At 42.0% G+C, this 17,645-nt stretch overlaps 1 protein-coding gene across 1 annotated transcript; it reads left to right on the top strand.

Moving 5' to 3' along the window:
* Positions 1–3,593: 3,593 nt before the first annotated feature.
* LOC141107614 (lymphotoxin-alpha-like) lies at positions 3,594–11,852 on the top strand. The gene is made up of 4 exons (XM_073598468.1): positions 3,594–3,785; positions 6,840–6,870; positions 9,709–9,735; positions 10,262–11,852. Exons 1-4 carry the CDS (start codon positions 3,684–3,686, stop codon positions 10,693–10,695), a joined length of 594 nt encoding a protein of 197 aa, XP_073454569.1. The 5' UTR covers positions 3,594–3,683; the 3' UTR covers positions 10,696–11,852.
* Positions 11,853–17,645: the final 5,793 nt, after the last annotated feature.

The following is a 17,645-nucleotide window of genomic DNA, read 5'->3' as shown; positions in this document are numbered from 1 at the left end:
ATGTAATAATATAGTGCAATGTGGAAGGGGCTTTAGGTTACATAATCTAACGTTGAATGTCCAATATCTCGAAAACCGAACAAACAGAAAGTTTCTTTTTGTGGTACAAATCGGCACAAATGCAGCACATGATGCGGCACAGATGCGGCGCAAACGAATGTTATCTTTGTTTTTAAATTGGGTGCAAAGTGGGCGGGGCTTGATATTACATAATCTGAATTTGAATTCCAATATCTCAAAAACTGAACCGGCTGAAACAATCATTTTTGTGGCACAAAATAGTTTTTAAGCTTGAAGGGGTTGTAAAGGTTACTTTTTTTCACCTTAATGCATCCTATCCATTAAGGTGAAAAAATACCTGTCAGTGACCGGTCCCCCAGCCCCCCCCCTCCCCCGTTTTACTTACCTGAACCCTCGAACTTGTCCCACGGGGACGCGCTCTCTCTCTCTGCCCGGGGTTCTCTGCTCTTGATTGGATAGATTGACAGCCATTGGCTCCCGCTGCTGTCAATCAAATTCAATGACGTGGGCGCCAGGGGGGCGGGGCCGAGTCCTGCATTCGGTGTCTATAGACATCGAATGCTGGACTCGGGAGCGTGCCCGCAAGGTAACCCCCGGGAGAGCGCTTCTCCCAGGGGGTTATCTGATGCGAGGAGGAGCCGCGAGAGCCGCCAAGGGACCCCAGAAGAGGATGTTTGGGGCCACTCTGTACAAAACGAGCTGCACAGTGGAGGTAAGTATGACATGTTTGTTATAAAAAAAAAAAACCCCGAACCTTTAATGTTACTTTAACAGCTGGCAGTCCCTCTCCCTGCATCTTGGTTGCATTTTGTCACATGCAGTAAGCACAAATTTTGCGTGCGCACAAGTGAGTTGTCTCAATAGGTGTGTACAACGGACGTATGTCCATTTATTATAAATAAAATAATCGGCAAATAAAATAAACATTTTGGATGGTATGTTAAACAACAATTAAAGTGTGTGAAGGATAATTTGTTCAATGTTCACTATTACCTTTCAGCGGCATTACATGACTTTGTAGTGACTTGGAAAAATTCTTGTCACCAGTGGCGCTGTTTTGTCCTGATTGGACTCAAAGGTATGGGAACCGCCTTATGCAGGTTTTCAAAGTTCCAAAATACGTCAAACTCTTTAAAATATACAGCATCAAAACGTGTGCGTTTGGCAAATATATGTGTCCCGCAATTTCAGTCAAATGAAAAGATAATTTTTTTTAAGTAAATGTAACTCAGTTAGAATATGGAAATGCACATACCTTAAAAGTTTTGTCTAGATTACTCAATATTATACCTTATTTTTGTAAATGTAAAAGGTATGTTTTAAGAACTAATGAAAATTAAGTAAGGTACTTAAAATATCAAAATAAATTAATCAACATTTATTTATATGTTGAAAATGATAACATTTTTATGTTAAAATTACAAGCCAACAGAATCCTTTTTATCAGTGTATTTCATACCGGACAACTTTAGCTCTTGCGCAGAATTTTCGGAAAATATTGTGCACTGAGGTGGGAATTATTATAGGCTCCTAGTCTGCCTCAACCAAACTGGTAAACCATCAAATGGCTGGTGTTATAACTGATCATATGTACAGCACCATGAATGAATTTCTAACAATGTGAGTGTTTTTTGTTCGGCTAAGTCCATTATTTGAAAATGGAATGTTAAATGCAAATTTTTAAGTACTTTTGAACAAAATAATAAATGTATTGAAAGTTTTAGTACAAACATTCATATGAATATTAATTTGAAAATCTACGAGTGTATGGGAGCTTTAAAGTGTTACTAAACCCACAACAGTAAAATCAACCTGTATATGAAATAAAGCATGCTTGTTATAATCACTGTCAAACCTAAGAAGTTAATCCTGCGAATTGTGTGAAAAGGCTGCTGGATCCTGTCTTCTCTGATCCTCCCCTTCTTCCACAGTCCCCAATCCATCTCCTGATAGTAGCACTCTGCACATGCTCAGTTTGGTGTGTATTGCTAGAGAGTTTTTTTTTTTTTTGGGGGGGGGGCAGGTGCATTTAATTAGCACAGGGCCAATCAGCACTGTCCACACAGAGGCTCAGGGGGTCGTGCAGCTTCATAGGACAGCCAGAGCAGAATGAAAGCTCACAACAAGCCTTAGGAGCTGAATACATTTCTGGCAAATCAATAGCTATTTTTCCGTACAATGTACTTGCACTGTCTTTAAAGGGATATAGCACGAGGAAATGTACATGTACTGTATTGCAGAGATGTACTGGATATGTTTTTTTGACATACGCTTTACCTAATGCAATAATCTAATGGGTGAAAAGTTTAGAGCAATGAAGACAACTTAAGCAGGTAAGTACATTTATTTATGCAGTTCTTTGCAACAGAGCTAAAAGAGGGACATTTAAGGAGGGAGGGACAGAGACATTAGATTCCAAATGAGGCACAGTTAAAAGAGAAGTATGGACTTTAGGAAAAACAAAAATTTATACTTACCTAAGTGGATGCAACATCGATTCTCTGCAGTGAGAATTGAGCGATCAAACACCACTGATCACTCAGTTCTCCCCTCCACTCTGAGCAGAGAGCCATAACTGTCAGTCACAAGCTCTCTGCTCTGCCCCCCCCAGCGGTCACTGGAGCGCTAGGTTGTGGAGGGGGCAGGAGGGTCTGGCTCTGGCTCAGATCACTGAGAGGCTGAGCCAGATGTCGGTCCAGGCATCTGGGTGGATCTCGACCATATGATCAGGATCTTTTCAGAGCCTGGACCGGCTCTGTGACATCAACCGAAAGCAGGCTTTAGCAGCTGTCGGCTGAAAATGGGTCTCAGGAGTGCAGAACTAAGTACACTCCTGTGACTTACATGGGAAGTATAGCAAAAATAGCTTTGGTTAGGCTTCTCCTGTAAAGGAGAAGTCCAGCTTGAGCTTTTTAGGTTGGGGCTTCTCCTATGGGTCACAGGAGTGCAATTCGTTTTGCACTCCTGTGACCCGTTTTCAGCAGGGAGCGGTCTGAAGTTCGCTCTCCACTGATTTTACTGCAATCAGTCGAGGCAGTGAGTCATCCCGACTTCCGAAGTCTGGATCCACCAGCTGCCTTGACTGATGGCAGTCTCAGCGGCTCACAGCCGATCCCCGCCCGTTCACAGCTCAGTGCTCCAATTAGCTTGGAGGAGCAGAGAAGAGAGATGCTGACTGACAGTCAGCAGCTCTCCACTCAGGGAGGTGAGAGAACCGAGCCGGTGGCTCGGTTCTTGGTGTTGAGAGACGCCGGGGACAGCTGCAGCATTGGTCTGATGCTGCATCCACTTAGGTAAGTATGAATCTAAAAAAAAAACAAAAAAAAAAAACATACTTCTCTTTTAAGGACTACGTAATAACACTTTTAATATATGTTTGCCACTTTTTTTGGTTGTCCACCACTTTCATTTCAAATGGGCTGCCTGGGTACTGATACCTAGAATGCTATCAACCTCATCTGTGCGACAGTGGGATTTTCTGTGCAGGCCCTGTCACTGTTTCCTGTGTGTTTTTTTTATTGTGGGTTTCCCCTTATTCTTTGAACTCTCCCTTCCCTCCCACCTTCACTTTGCAGTCTATAAGACAGGTTACTAGCACGCTTTTGCCATTTCTGTCTCTTGCATCCTGTGCCACGCGACAAAGCTCATATCTCGCACGAATCATGCCTAGGACATTACCCAGAACCACTTGGGGTTTGCAGAGGCTGGCTACAGTGCTTCTCCTGCTATGTCTTTTGGGTTTAGACACTGCTAATTCTACAAGGGTAAGTCTGTTTCCTGTTTCAGTTTGACTTAGGCACAAGTCCAATTTTTGTGTACAATTTGGTTGATGAACATAAAGAACTAAAGAAAGCACAAAATGATCCAAACCCATATCTTTCCCCTGTATGTGTGTAAAGCAGACAACAAATCTTGATGGGGCTATCTAGTCCACCCTTTCTCATCCAGGGTTCTCCTTATGGTTCCTCCAGAGGTTGCTAGGGGTTCCTTGTGCAATCAGCAATTTCTGCCTCTCAGATGGTACCTACTGACCCATACTTCTTTAAATATTTTAAGAATTTGGCAAAATGTTTCCATTTTGGCAAAATTTACTAAAGTCAATAGGGAAGGTAAAATTATCTAGGTGCAGTGTATCGAAAGATAAAACATCTTTTATTTTCATTTTAAATTGAGTAGTGTGAGCTACTATCGGCAATGTATTGCTGCCTGTGTTCCTTTGATTCAGCATCTCTATTTGCCCTGGAGACCATTGAGTGGACCACAGGTGTAAGAATGCAATATTTTAAGTTGTCGCCAGAACAGCAATCTAGGGCACATTTTCCAAAGGGGACAATGGCCTAAGGACTCTTTCACATGGGCGGCAGTGCTTACAGTTCCCATTGACTTTAATGGGTACATTTGACTGGTGGTGCCACCTGTCAAACTCTTCTAGTTGAGATAAAATGCAGAGCATTGCAGCTGCAACAGGTGTACAGCCCCATCCAGCTGTAATGGTGGAATATAGGTGGTCAGTTGGGGCAGTATTACTGAGACTCAACTGCTTGGTTTTACCATCCCCTTGCAACCCATGTGGAAGAGATCTTACAGGACATGTTTCATACATTTCCTCTCACTTCCTATTGTGTTTGCAGGAAGTAAAGGGAAATATCCCGATGGTAGGAGTTCTAATCATTGCCTACTCCATCCAAAACTAAAAAAAAGTTTTACCTTTAGATATAGAAGCATAGAACATCCAAAAGAGAGCATTGGGAACCCCTTATAATGGCTGAGGCAACCCATGAGATATAAGAGTTTGGTGGCTGTCTTAAATAGGAGACAACCAAAATTGTCACAAAAGAATTGGGTGGACTGACCCAAAAAAAACCTTAGAGGATGAATTAATACTTCCTACCCCCTTGGCTAGCCATCTTGTGCCATCATGCTTTTACCCAAGCTAGCCTGCATCACACTGATAAGACCATCTGTTACAGGCTGGGGATGGAAAGGCTGAAAAAGACAGTTTGGCCAAAGGCCACCTGGAACAGATGACTAGAAAATGTGTTGGGACCAACTTCCATTTGCATGAGACCCTTCTCAATTTCAGTCTTAAATATTCTAGTATTCATAAGAACCTTCTTCTGCAAACTGTCACTTTATTCTGCTAACAGCTGAGTTCTAGGTGTGTGGATCCAGTACACTATTCCACCAGCAGAAATATACAAACTGTCCAGTCTAGAACCCGTTCTTATGCACCAAAACGTGTTGCTGACAATAAGCAACATGATGTATAGGTGATCATGTTTCCCCCCTTGAAGCCCAGCCCCAGGTTTTGTTGATCATACAGAAATATTTCCCTCAACTCTACTACTTTATTAAATCAACCCTAATGCGATTCCACATGTGGACCATCCTATTTTATTAAAGAAAATTACATAATCTGTTTGGCTGACTCCACTGCAGTATAAGTCTTTCCTCACCCTTTCCATGTCTTGATTATAACATAATTCATTTTGGTAATGGATAGATACTGTATTTCCTTATCAATCATCTATCGATTGTTAATCATTGTTCTGAAATAACAAAGGACCTCCATACAAAATAGGAGGCGAAATTAGAAATTTGTGACACTGCGGGGGAAATTTACTAAAACTGGTGCACACAGAGTCTGGTGCAGGGGTGTATAGTTCTAGGTCTTATTGTCAAAACCTAATCGAACAAGCTGAAGTTAGAAACTGACTGGTTACTAGACACCGCTGCACCAGATTCTGTGTGCACTAGTTTTAGTAAATCTCCACCTACACGTCTCCTGAGGTAGCTCTCTCAAGATTCTCCTTCTCAGCAGACGCCTCATGACCTTTGCATTGATAATAACAATGTGATCAGCTGCAGGACCACTGCAGAGTTCATTCATTTTGAAAATTAGTTGATGTGGGCTGAATGAGTGTATATATAGCCAAAGCTTTCTCTTTTTCTTTTTTTCTTTTTTCTTTTTGTTACAAATAGAGTAGGAGATGAGTTGGACCCTGTCTTTTTTTTTTTTGCTGTTTGTGCCCCATTATGGAGATTCACTATCATTTCCTGTCGCAGAGACACAACAGGAAGTGGGAATCAGAGAGTCTTCAATGATTGTCACTGGACCAGGTGTCTCTGTTGGGCAAAGAAGGTTTCCCCTCATTTTCTGGTCCAGTGACAACCGGATCATTTTGGGTTTCCCATCATTTTCTATGTTGCTGTTAATAGTCACCAGGAAAAATAAAGAAGCTGAATCCACAGACCACAATAAAAACCTCAAACATACATTCCAATGAGAGCACCAAAAAAAGTACAGGGTTTTAATGATAAAATGTATTTACAGCAGAAAAAAGCCAATAGGTTTTGGGGGCTCAAACACCCCCCCCCCCTTTATCAAGGATTGGGACTTTCCACTGAGTCCCTTTTGACAAGGGGTTGCTGCATTTATTAATACTGACTTAACCTGCCCTCCTGAAGCTTTTCCAAGCAGTAAATCACAGTGCAGATCTATTTGGTATGTGTCACAGTCAAAATTTCTAAGCCCTGATCAAGACGAAGTGTGTTTGTCCCCTAAAACACATTGTTTTTTGTGCTATGGATCAGGTTTATGTTTAAAAACCTTGGACCTTTAGACATTTGTTTGGTGTTCCATGACAATTTCAGTGGCCTGTAGAAAATCTGAATCCAGCGCCCCGTTTGTTCTTGTGTTTAGCCAAAACATTTTTACTAGTGATATACTGTAGTTTAAGTCAAATTACATTTTTATTGCCTAAATGCAATAATAATAATAATAATAATAATAATATTATTTTCCTTTCTTTTCACAGAGAGATAGAAGCCACAGGAGCAGAAATCGAGGTATGGCCAAATTCTTATTCTATGCATCCTAACATCCTGCTATTTAGTTGTTTTATCTGACCTGTGTGTCAATCAAATGTAATGCTGTGTATCAGAATGTATAACGTACCTGGTGCTGGAGACCAATGAAGAGAGGGCTTTCCTTGTGGCTAAGTTCCAGGCTCCCCTGAAGGTGAAACAGTAGGAGTCAGGCCCAAAGTAACATGGGTTGCCTGCTGGGATGCTTGCAGAGTTCTGATTAGGATGCTTGTCAGAGGAACCCAGGAGTACAGCTGATGATACACTGGGGTGGTGTCTGCAGACAATTGGTGCCCATGAGACATAACAGGTCTTTGGTAGCAAGGAGAGAGAAGCAAAGTCGGTTGGAAGCCAAGGTCAGGTGTCAGGTGAGATTCAGAGCAAACGTGGTCAGGTGGATAGCCAGTGTCATACAGAATAGAGCATGAAGGGAAGATCCAGTATTCAAGCTGAGGTCAGGTCAGGAGGCAGGCAGGAGACAGGTTCAGGACAAGCCAAGTCAGTTACAGGAACAAGGGAATCACAGAAACAACGCATGGAGGAGCCGAAGATTAACCAGCAACTGCAGATACTGACTGGCCTCCTTCTAAAGGCCGTTTGGTGCCAAACTGAGCTCTGGGTGTGCGTAACTGTGCGCCAGTGTGCATGCAAGTTTGTGAGCACACCTGTTTGCCAATGCGCATCCGTGTGTACATTTGTTATGTACCACTGTGAATTCTTGCGGACATGCAAGGTACAGGCATGGATGTCAGGTCTTTAAACACCTCTGTTGTGAATGGTGCCCTGACAGGAAGCCTTGTTTTCCCATTTAAGCATAGTGACCTTTAGATCCTCTACAGCTATCTGTATCCCTGTTTATGTCCTAATCAAAACAGCCGTAGATTGCACCAAAAGAAGGTGTGTCTCCTCTCTGGTCCCTCTTATTGATACTTGCAGAGAGGTAGGCAGTTTGCGATAAGTAGCAATAATCAATACAATGCTTGGTCTGCATTTTCAACATTTAAAGTGCAGCTGAACTGAAAGACATGTTTAAATGGACTTAAACCTCAGCATAATAAAATGTCCCCCCAGGAGTTTTATGCCATAATGTACTGATATTCACAGCATATCTGCACCTTACATCTGCCAAGCAATCCTCTCCAGCGTTGCAGAGTCAACATTCTCAGCTTTCAAGGAGGCTTCCATCTTCGACATTTTTTTCCAGTTTTGGACTTTTCGGCTGGCCAGGCCATAATGATGTCACTCCCGTGCATGCAAACGGGAGTCACATCTTCAAGGCACAGAAGATTACTGTAAATGTATACTGAGCTTCACATGAGTGTACATAAACACTGACAGGCAGTGAGAAGGGTTTATAACAGAAGAGACCAATAGGGTCTCATCACTACTTAAAACTAAAAAAATGCCCTAAAAGGGTTATTTTCCTAAACCAGCAGTCATCACTAACTGGCCACCCAGGCTTCTGTGATGGAACGAGTACACAGGAAGTACTCTACTGTGTTCCTCAAATCACAGCATTCAATGTACCTGAGAAAATTCAGGGAACCAATTGGCTAACAGGTGGGTGAGATGAACAGAGGGAGACCCAACTGGTTAAAACTCAAAACATTAAAGCGGAACTAAACTCATTGATTTTTTTCCAAAACAGTCACATTCAAGCATGCTTGCTTGGGCTGTCAACCAAATTGTCAAGCCATCAAATAGCTGGTGTCATAACTGATTACATGTGCAGCACCATAACAACTGCAGATCAATCATGAAGAGGCTAAAATGGCAGCTTCCTTGGATGTAAAGAATAGGTGGGTTTAGTTCAGTTTTAACAAAATCTTGCTTAGTAACTGGGTATCGCTCTTCTTCTCAGCACTGCTGGGGTATAATGTCGAGCATGTGAATCCTAATAAATCTCCTCAGCATGACCTCCATGTGCTTTGAATTGACTTGAAGAACACAGGGGAGTACCTCAGGGGGTACTTGTTCTTCCATATGAGCCTGGATAGCCCCAACTGGGACATGTGTTCTAGGTAAAACTGTTTAAAAGGGGATTATCTTCATTTTGAAGAGATGTCCCCCCACTTCCCATTGTATCTTCAGGAGGGGAAATTAAAGGAAATTTTCCAAATGACATGAGTTTTAATTATTCCCTACTCAAGCCAAAAAAAACTTTTTTTTTACATTACTGTACATGAATAGAAAATCCAAAAGGAGTATGGGGAGCCCCTTATAATTGTCTGAGGCAATCCAAAAGATGTGAGTTTGGTGGCTGTTTTGAACAGGAGACACCTGTCCAAAACTAGAAAAACCGAATTGGGTGGACTTACTCCTTTGGCCAGCCATCTTATACTATCACAGGTCCTACCCAAACTAGCTGATGAGACCAATCATCACAGCTACATAAGGACAGCTTAGGCTGGGGATGGAGAGGCTGAAAAAATACATTGTTGGTCAAAATGGACACATGGACCTGATGACTGGAAATTCTTTTAGGACCAACTGTGAGACTCAGTCATGCTCTATTTGGGACCATAAGATGCTGACAGATTATGAAATCTACTAATCCCAACAAAGTGCAGTCTCCGAGGCTGTCATCCTTATCCTTTATCCACCATTTGAGGAATCACTGCTCTGGAGCCAGTATGTGCAAATCAGAGATCCTGATACTTTGGCTGCATGTTTGTTCCAGGTCAGGGACTAAGTACTTAAGAAAGGAATCAGAATGACAGTATATTTTGCAAGCAATTTAATCATGCTGTAGTAGTATACTTTTATTTGTTCCCTCTAAATTATCAAAAGTGATTCAAATTTTTCTCTCTTCTTCCACAGGCCAGATACCCGCTGCTCATCTTGAAGGTACTAATCTCATGTCAATGTACTATTTCAATTATAACTAAACTCCCATCCTCTTCCTCCCTCATCTTCTTTCTTACTTCTCCTTGTCTTTTTCCTCCACCAACCCTCTTTCTCCTCAATCTTTCATCCACCCCTCTCCCCACCTCACACCCCTACTCTACCCACTCTTATTGCTCTTTCACACTCTTCTTCTCGACAGCCCCCCTCTACCTCCTCTTGCTTCCCCATAACATTCTATCAACCCCACCCTCTCTCCTCTTCTTTCCCCACATCCTTTTTCTATCTACTCCCCAATACCCCCCTATCCTGCACTTCTGTCTTCTACATCCTCATCTACCTCATTTTTCTCCACCACAATTCTCCTCTTTATCCCTTACCGCCCTCTTCTGTTTTTCCCATCACCCTCGTTTTCTTTACCTTTGTACCCTCCTCTTGCTCCTCACACTCCTTCTTCCCTCTCTTTCTTCTGTGATGATTTTTTTTAATATTTGTTGTATTTACCAACTTTGGCAAACTTTCTCTTCAGCTGTCACACCCATTAATGGATCTTTGATCTGGACCAACAATACGGAAAGCACCTTCGTCCATGGTGGGCTCTCACTAACCAACAATAGGGTGCACATCAAACAGAAGGGTCTTTACTTTGTGTACACCCAGGCTACATTTGACATTGTAGCCTGCCTTAAGGATACACCACTCCTCCTCTCCCATGCTGTGATCCTATATTCCAAGGAGCTGGATGACGAAATACAACTCCTCCATGCACAGAAGACCGTCTGCGAAGAGAAAAATGCAGGGAAGCACAAAAATGCGGCTGTAACCCTTGGATGGAGGAAGTCCATCTTCCAAGGAGGGGTGTTCCAGCTGGAACACGGAGATGTGCTGCACACCCACACCTTAGAAATGAAATACCTGCTGGGCCAGGGTGGTGCCACCTACTTCGGCTTGTATGCTTTGTAACTGGCGAGGGTCTTCAGGGCAACTGGGCTAAAATCAGAGAGTTCCCTTAGTTTGCTTTCAAGTGGGCAAAATCAAAAAAATATATGATGCAGTCTGTCAATAGCAAAACAGCAGTTTTGTATTTCTAATTGCCCCTTGCAACATAGTTTTACCTGTTTATACTGCCAGTAGATCTGTTAATCTCAAGCTTTCTTTACCGGGGGGGAACAGCGCAGTGGAATTGCACAGGAGTATTGTCATTTGTGAGATAGATAGTCTTATGGTCCCTGTCAGTGTGATATGGTTTGTCCCAAGAAATGTCACTTTTGCTGGACAGCGTGGCCTGTTACAAAAGGTCAACAGATCTGCAAGCAAGACTCAGAAAAACAAAACTACAGTGTTAATGCTATTTACTGACTGAATCATAGGACTGAATTTACTATTTACTGACTGAATCATAGGTATCTGCTCACACTTTAATCTGGATTCTGCATGAACGATTGCAGACAGAATCCAGAGATCACCATACAGGTGATCTGGGAATGTACTTCTAAAAGGCTCTGCTTTGTAAGAGGAGAAAGAGTAACCTAAAGTGGGTGTGTTTGGGAATTCTTTCCCCGCATGAGAGGCAGGGGTTCTCAAATCACCAGATCTACCAACAAAGTGAGTAGAGTAGATGTGTGCTGTACAGTCGTGCCTAGATGAAACTGAACTAATGAGCAGAATGGGTGTCCTCCCTGTATGTATATTAATGTTTCATTTTCAATTTTGATTGGAGTGTGCTCTTAAGAATCATTTAAAAGTGATCATCTGACAAAGCTGTATTGCCAAAAAACCTGTGAATCGGAGGGGAGAACACTGGGATGAAATACTTTTTGTTGTCTAGGAAAAAAATATCACTAAAAGGCTTCCACAAATTCCCTGATGAAGGTATTAACAGTACAATCCCATTAAACTGAAATGTGGTTGGTAAATTTAGAGGGATAAATCTTAACCTCCCAGGAACATTGAGTTTTGTTCATGATTATAATGATAGTGAGTGGATATTTTGAACTTTGTCCAGACATTGATTAGGTAAACCAACCTTCCCTATTTTGTGCAATCTTCTGGAGATAGGGTGTTCATAGAACACCTCATCCCAAGCCTGACATTGAGCATGTGAGTGGTTCCCAACTCCGCCCCCCCCCCCCCCCCAAGCTTTCTGCTGCTGCCTACTTATGCATGCTTGATCTTTCAGAAATGTCTAACCTACTAAGGTAAAGTGATTTGATATTCACTTCAAACATCCAACTGTGCAAAAGTTCTTCTAGATATGCTTGGATGTTTGAAGGAAACCTCTCTTGGAAGAAACATAGGGGATGTCATTGATGACTTTGGGGTTGATTTACTAAAGCTGGAGTGTGCAAAATCTGGTGCAGCTCTGCATAGAAACCAATCAGCTTCCAGTTTTTTTGGTCAAAGCTTAATAGAACAAGCTGAAGTTAGAACCATGCACAGCTGCACCAGATTTTGCACTCTCCAGTTTTAGTAAATTAACCCATTTGACTTCTAAATTGCTAGATGCTTGGCTAGCATGCTTACCTTTGTTTTTAATACTTTGAGTTACTGGGGTTGATTCGCTAAAGACAAATAAGCTTTTTACTTTGCAAGAGAAGCTTCAATTGTAAGGGAATTTTCTCCAGAGCTTAGTGAATATGGTGTAATTTCACTTTGCAAAGAATACCCAATTAAATGCAAGGTAAATTAAAAAAACTGCATTTTTGCTTGCACATGATTGGATGATGGAAGTCAGCGGAGCTTCCTCTCATTCACTAAGCCTTGGGGAAAATACATTTGCAAAGCACAACTTCCCTTGCAAAGTGAACAGTCTATTTGCCTTTAAAAAATCAACCCTCATAACCCCCCCATCTCAGAACAACAAGTATTCAGATAGGGACCTTGGACTTTACTCTGACCTTCCTGAGTTTTGTAATTGGGACCCTGAAAGTACTTAAAGCCCAACTCTGGGCTGCTTTTAAATGCAGCCACGAATTGGGGTATAAAGCACCCAGGTACCCAACAGCTAGGCTTTCAGTGGCAGCACCCATATTTCTCTTAGAAAAGGTTCACTGAAAAGCAAAGACAGACTCACTTCTCTTCATTTCCTATGACATTACCAGACAGGAATCTTTCATTCTTCGCTGTATTTTAGTCTCATAAAATATTTACTAACTGTATCCTTGAATGTAATCCAATCACAGTTCCCCTAAAGACACCAAATGCATTTTTAAGTGCGGTTTTCATGTGTTTGCCTCTTCCATGGGGAGGGTATTTTGTACATATAAGGCATTTTATATACTTTTTTCAAGCTGTCTCATTCAGCTGCTGGAAATTAAATCTATACTGCAGCATGCAGGATTTGAAAACACACCCAGCTAAAATACATAGACGAGGACTGCGCTGTTTACATTGATTATGAAGGACTCTCTATGTACTTTACCTGCTGTTTAAAGGGACTCTGTCACGTTCCTAAACAAATCCAATAACCTGCAAAAAAAGAGCTGTTATACTCATCTCTCTATCAGTCCATATGTCTTGCCTTTCCTCTGTTCCAGAGCAGCAGCTTTCATTGGTGTCTTCAACATGCCATGGTTCCATCCTCCGACCCCTATGTCACTACAGGATTCTGATACTGGGGTCCGAGGATGGAGCAACAACATTCTGCAGGGAAAGGTAGGATACATGAGATCTGAATATAAAAGGTTTTCTAAAACAGGGTTCTGGTATTTGGATTCATTTAGGGAGATGACAGGGTCTCTTTCAAAATGTATTGCATTTATGTATAATATTTCTTTTTATATTGTATTTTTTATATATATATAATTTTTATATTTTATATATTGTATGCAATTCTGCATATGAATATTTCATATACTTATTGCTTGCTGCCAGTAGGTGTCAGGCTATAGGCTACAGACTCTAGGATCTCTGCAGTGATTTACTCCTATGTTGTAAATAGCCTGTGTAATCCTGCAGTACAGGGCTATTCATGAATAAAACACAGCTGCTTAAGGCAGAGTAAGACTTCGTTTACACGTGCAATGGTCCACCATGAATTGTTTTTCAGAGGCATTTGACAAGCGGCTTGGAAGTGATATGTTGCCTCCTGAACATCTGGTTTAACTAGTGAAAGCCCACAGCAAGCACTGCGCCACAACTGCGTGCATTACACAATGTTGCAAAACGACTGTGGTGCTGTTCCATATACGCTTGAATGGGTTGCGTTTGTGCCTGCCAAATGCGACAGATTGTGTAATTTTCACTGCAATGCACCACAACTGCAGCTGTGTAAAAACATGGCCTTGGCAGTTGGGGGCAGGGCCGGGACAAGGGGTGGACAGGAGGGACAGCTGCCCTGGGCGCAATGGTTTACTGTAGGGATGAGGGCGCCTTCCTTCAGTTACAAGGCTGGCAGGGGTAGTGATAGCAGCAGTGATTTGGCAAGTGAGTAACTGCTGGGCGTAGGATCCCCTAAGCTTGCACATTATTAATGTGGTGGTGGTGGTGGGGGGGGGGGGGGGGGCAAATTGACATCTTTGCCCTGGGTGCGGAATGATCTTGTCCCAGTACTGGTTGGGGGGGCAGAAAAAAAACGCAGCTTGACTACTTATTTTTACAACCTTTGGCTCCCCCGGTAAACAAGGCCTAAGTCAGAAGAGGGACACCTCCCTCCCCCCTCTTCTACCTTATACACACATATATATATATATATATATATATATATATATATATATATATATATATATATATATATATATATATATATATATATAATGATATAGAGGTAGTGCTGGGCTTTCTCACTAGTCTGCCTAGTTTTCTCCCCAAACTAAACACTGGGATAGTATTTAGTAGTACGCTGTATTAAATATTTATTTGGAAAGTAAAAACTGTATATAGGTGATAGAAAAATTATCAAACACATACAAATTCAATATTCAAACAAAAAAAAACACAAGCAGGATAGTTTCCCTTCAGGGTGAGTTAAAGGAAACCTGAATTAGAGAAATGTGGAGGCTGCCATTGCTGACCTAGCCCTGGCTGTCACGTTATCCAATGGCTTCAGTGCTTTGTAAGTCATTGCCTTAGAACACGTATGCAGATTATATGTAGCTTAAGGGGTTTTGATTTCACTCTGACCTCACTGATCCATGAGTATCTTTAGGGGATTGAAGACAGAGACAGCCAAGGAACTTTAATTTTTAAAAGGGTGTCTTCAATGGCTGCTCCCTTATATGTGTCTTAGTACAAATGTATTTTTCTGCCGACGTGCATTCGTGTAATAAGCCTTAAAACCTTTTCAAACTGACTCTTTTTAATAAAATAATGAATAATATTTTTCATGGTACATTTTAAAATTTCATGCACTGTATTTATCAATGTTAAAACAACCCTGTTTCCCTTTTCAAAAATAAAATTTAAAAATATCCTGCATAAAAAAGATTTATAATCACCTGTCCTTAGGTTAGATGCCTATCCCCCCCACTGCCCTCAGTGGTTCCTCCCAACAGCCCCTATGTGTCCTGTGGTGACATAGGGGCTGGCGGATGGAACCACAGCATGTGGCAGGGGATACAGCCATTGGGCACACCTGAAAATCTGGACGCAATATAAAGATTCCTAGAATGGGCAGCAGGTGAATAGACATGGCTTTTTTTTTGCAGGATTTTTTTACATTTTATTTTATTTTATAAAATAGTGACAGAGTCACTTTAAAAAGAGATTACTGTATAAGCTACCTGGAATTTTCTTTTTTTTTCCTGTACTGTTAAAATTGTATGACACACTATATATGCACTAAATCTAACTAATGTGTTATATTTTTATTTGGTGATATTTACAAATGTGAGCCTAAATCGTTATTTATGTAATAATATTTAAAGTTTATTTATAGATTTGTGATGGATGTTGTCATGGCTGCCAGATAAATAGCTGCAAGTCCTATGTGAAATATTTTAGGCATGTTTATGCTTTATCATGGACAGTGTTCTCATGAGACAAAGAGGAGAGGAGTTTATTGAAAACTTAAAATAATATAAAACAAAATAATTTTTTGTATAATTGTTTTATTTTACTATTTTTTAGTATGACAAAAAAAAATAGTAAAATCTGTTTGTATTTTTGTGTCTGTTTGTATTTTTTTTACATTTTATACTGATCTATTTTGAAATGTACTAACAGCTGTAAATCCCAAAATAAAACTTTCAAGTGTAAAACAATATGTATCAGATGTTGTCTCATTTAAAGGTGAACTAAAATCTATATTTAGAATGAAGATATTTTGTGATATTATTATACTGATTGCCTGGAAGTTATTATGACAAATTTTTGAATTTGTATTTACTGCTCCATAATTTGATTACTGTAGTCCATACACAGGTGTTTGCAGAGGTCATTAGTATATCAGAGAAGTGGATTAGTGTTCATTGTTAAAGAGCGTCTGTCACTTTGCCTATTCAGGGAAAAAAGTTTAGCCTAAGCCCGTAGGAGCTGCTGAGTGTAGTAGTCCGTCTTTCACCCTGCCCAGCCAGGCACACACTTTTCAAGCATGCAGAGACATGAAAGCAGTCCTTGCACTTGTTTTTTTGTATTTTATTGAGGAGGATTTAACTTGGATGGAGATAGGAAAATTATGAGATGCCCAGGTAATTGACAATGGGACTGACTATATACACCACGGTATATACAACCTCCTCTTCTCCTCCTGCATTTCCTTGCTTGCAGACTATCACTCCTTGCTCCTCCAGCACATCAATTGCTTGCACTTCCCAGACCAGCTAGCACTGTAGGCCTGACGCTGGCTCAGCCAGGCCCAAAGCAGATGCCCTTTGCAGGCAGGGACCGTGGGCCCCCATGGTTTAGCAAAAATAGAAAGTTCCAGTGCTAGCTGTCCCTGTGGCTACTGCTCCCAGCTCCACCTCTTTAGGCACTGCCAGCCCTCAAGGATGCAGCTGCCCCTCTCCACTGCCCGTGCCACCACAATCCTCCTGACTGGCTCTGCACCCATCCCAGACTGCTCCATCCCAGTCTTCTGAGGCATGCCTCCCAGTCCTCCCGACTGTGTGAACACTCACCAGCCCTCTTGGTTGCCTCTGTGGAACTCCTGGAGACTTGCCCGGCAGTATTCTCCCACTGTCCTCTCTTGCTCCTCCTGTGCCTCCTGGTCAGGACACCTCTGTGGGTTGTAAGAGGGTCCCGTCTCCACTTGAGCCCAGGCCCAACCCCCCCCCCAGACTTGGGAGCTCCCTCAAAGGCCCCAACAGCCTAACAATCCATCTCCATCTTCCACCCGATCAACTCCTGCCCAGCTGGGCTGACCCTGGGTATTTGAGGTGGCCTGCCCCCTGCCAATCCAGATTGGGGATTGGTCAGGGCTTCTCATAATACCCCAGGTGTCTCCACCTCCCCTCTCCACCTTTCTTTCCAGAAAACACCAGAAGAATCTGAAAAGAAGTGGGGGGTCCTAGTGACACCACCTGTGAGTTACCCAGCTCTATTCTGAGTCACTCCCAACCCAGATTACAAAAACACACCCTTGGCTACTCTTACAAAACTGTACTATCACTCTTAGAACACTGGAGGGTGCTACACTAGTAACAGGTTTTCTTTGTCAGAACATTCTTATTATCATTGAGTCAATTAATTACATGAAGCGCTACCCCTGTAGGGTCTACTGTATTTAACTGGTTCTTCCTAAAACAGTGCAGAGGCCACCATTCAGACAGACAAGTTCATTCACTCTGGCTAAAGTAAACAGTCTACGACAGGGATGTCCATATCCGCGGCTTGCGGGTTCGCATGTGGCCCAAGAGAGTTTAGCATGCGGCCCAGGCATGTCTGGAGGGGCACCGTGCAAGCATAGGAGCCACTTTGATTAGAAGGGACGAGCTAGACACCGGCATGTATTGAGAGATGCCAGGGATGCCGTGCAA

The sequence above is a fragment of the Aquarana catesbeiana genome, linkage group LG09 (genome assembly GCF_042186555.1).
Source record: "Aquarana catesbeiana isolate 2022-GZ linkage group LG09, ASM4218655v1, whole genome shotgun sequence".
Lineage (NCBI taxonomy): Eukaryota > Metazoa > Chordata > Amphibia > Anura > Ranidae > Aquarana > Aquarana catesbeiana.
The sequence above is the reverse complement of the archived record's forward strand: the minus strand, read 5'-3'. Positions and strand labels throughout refer to the sequence as shown.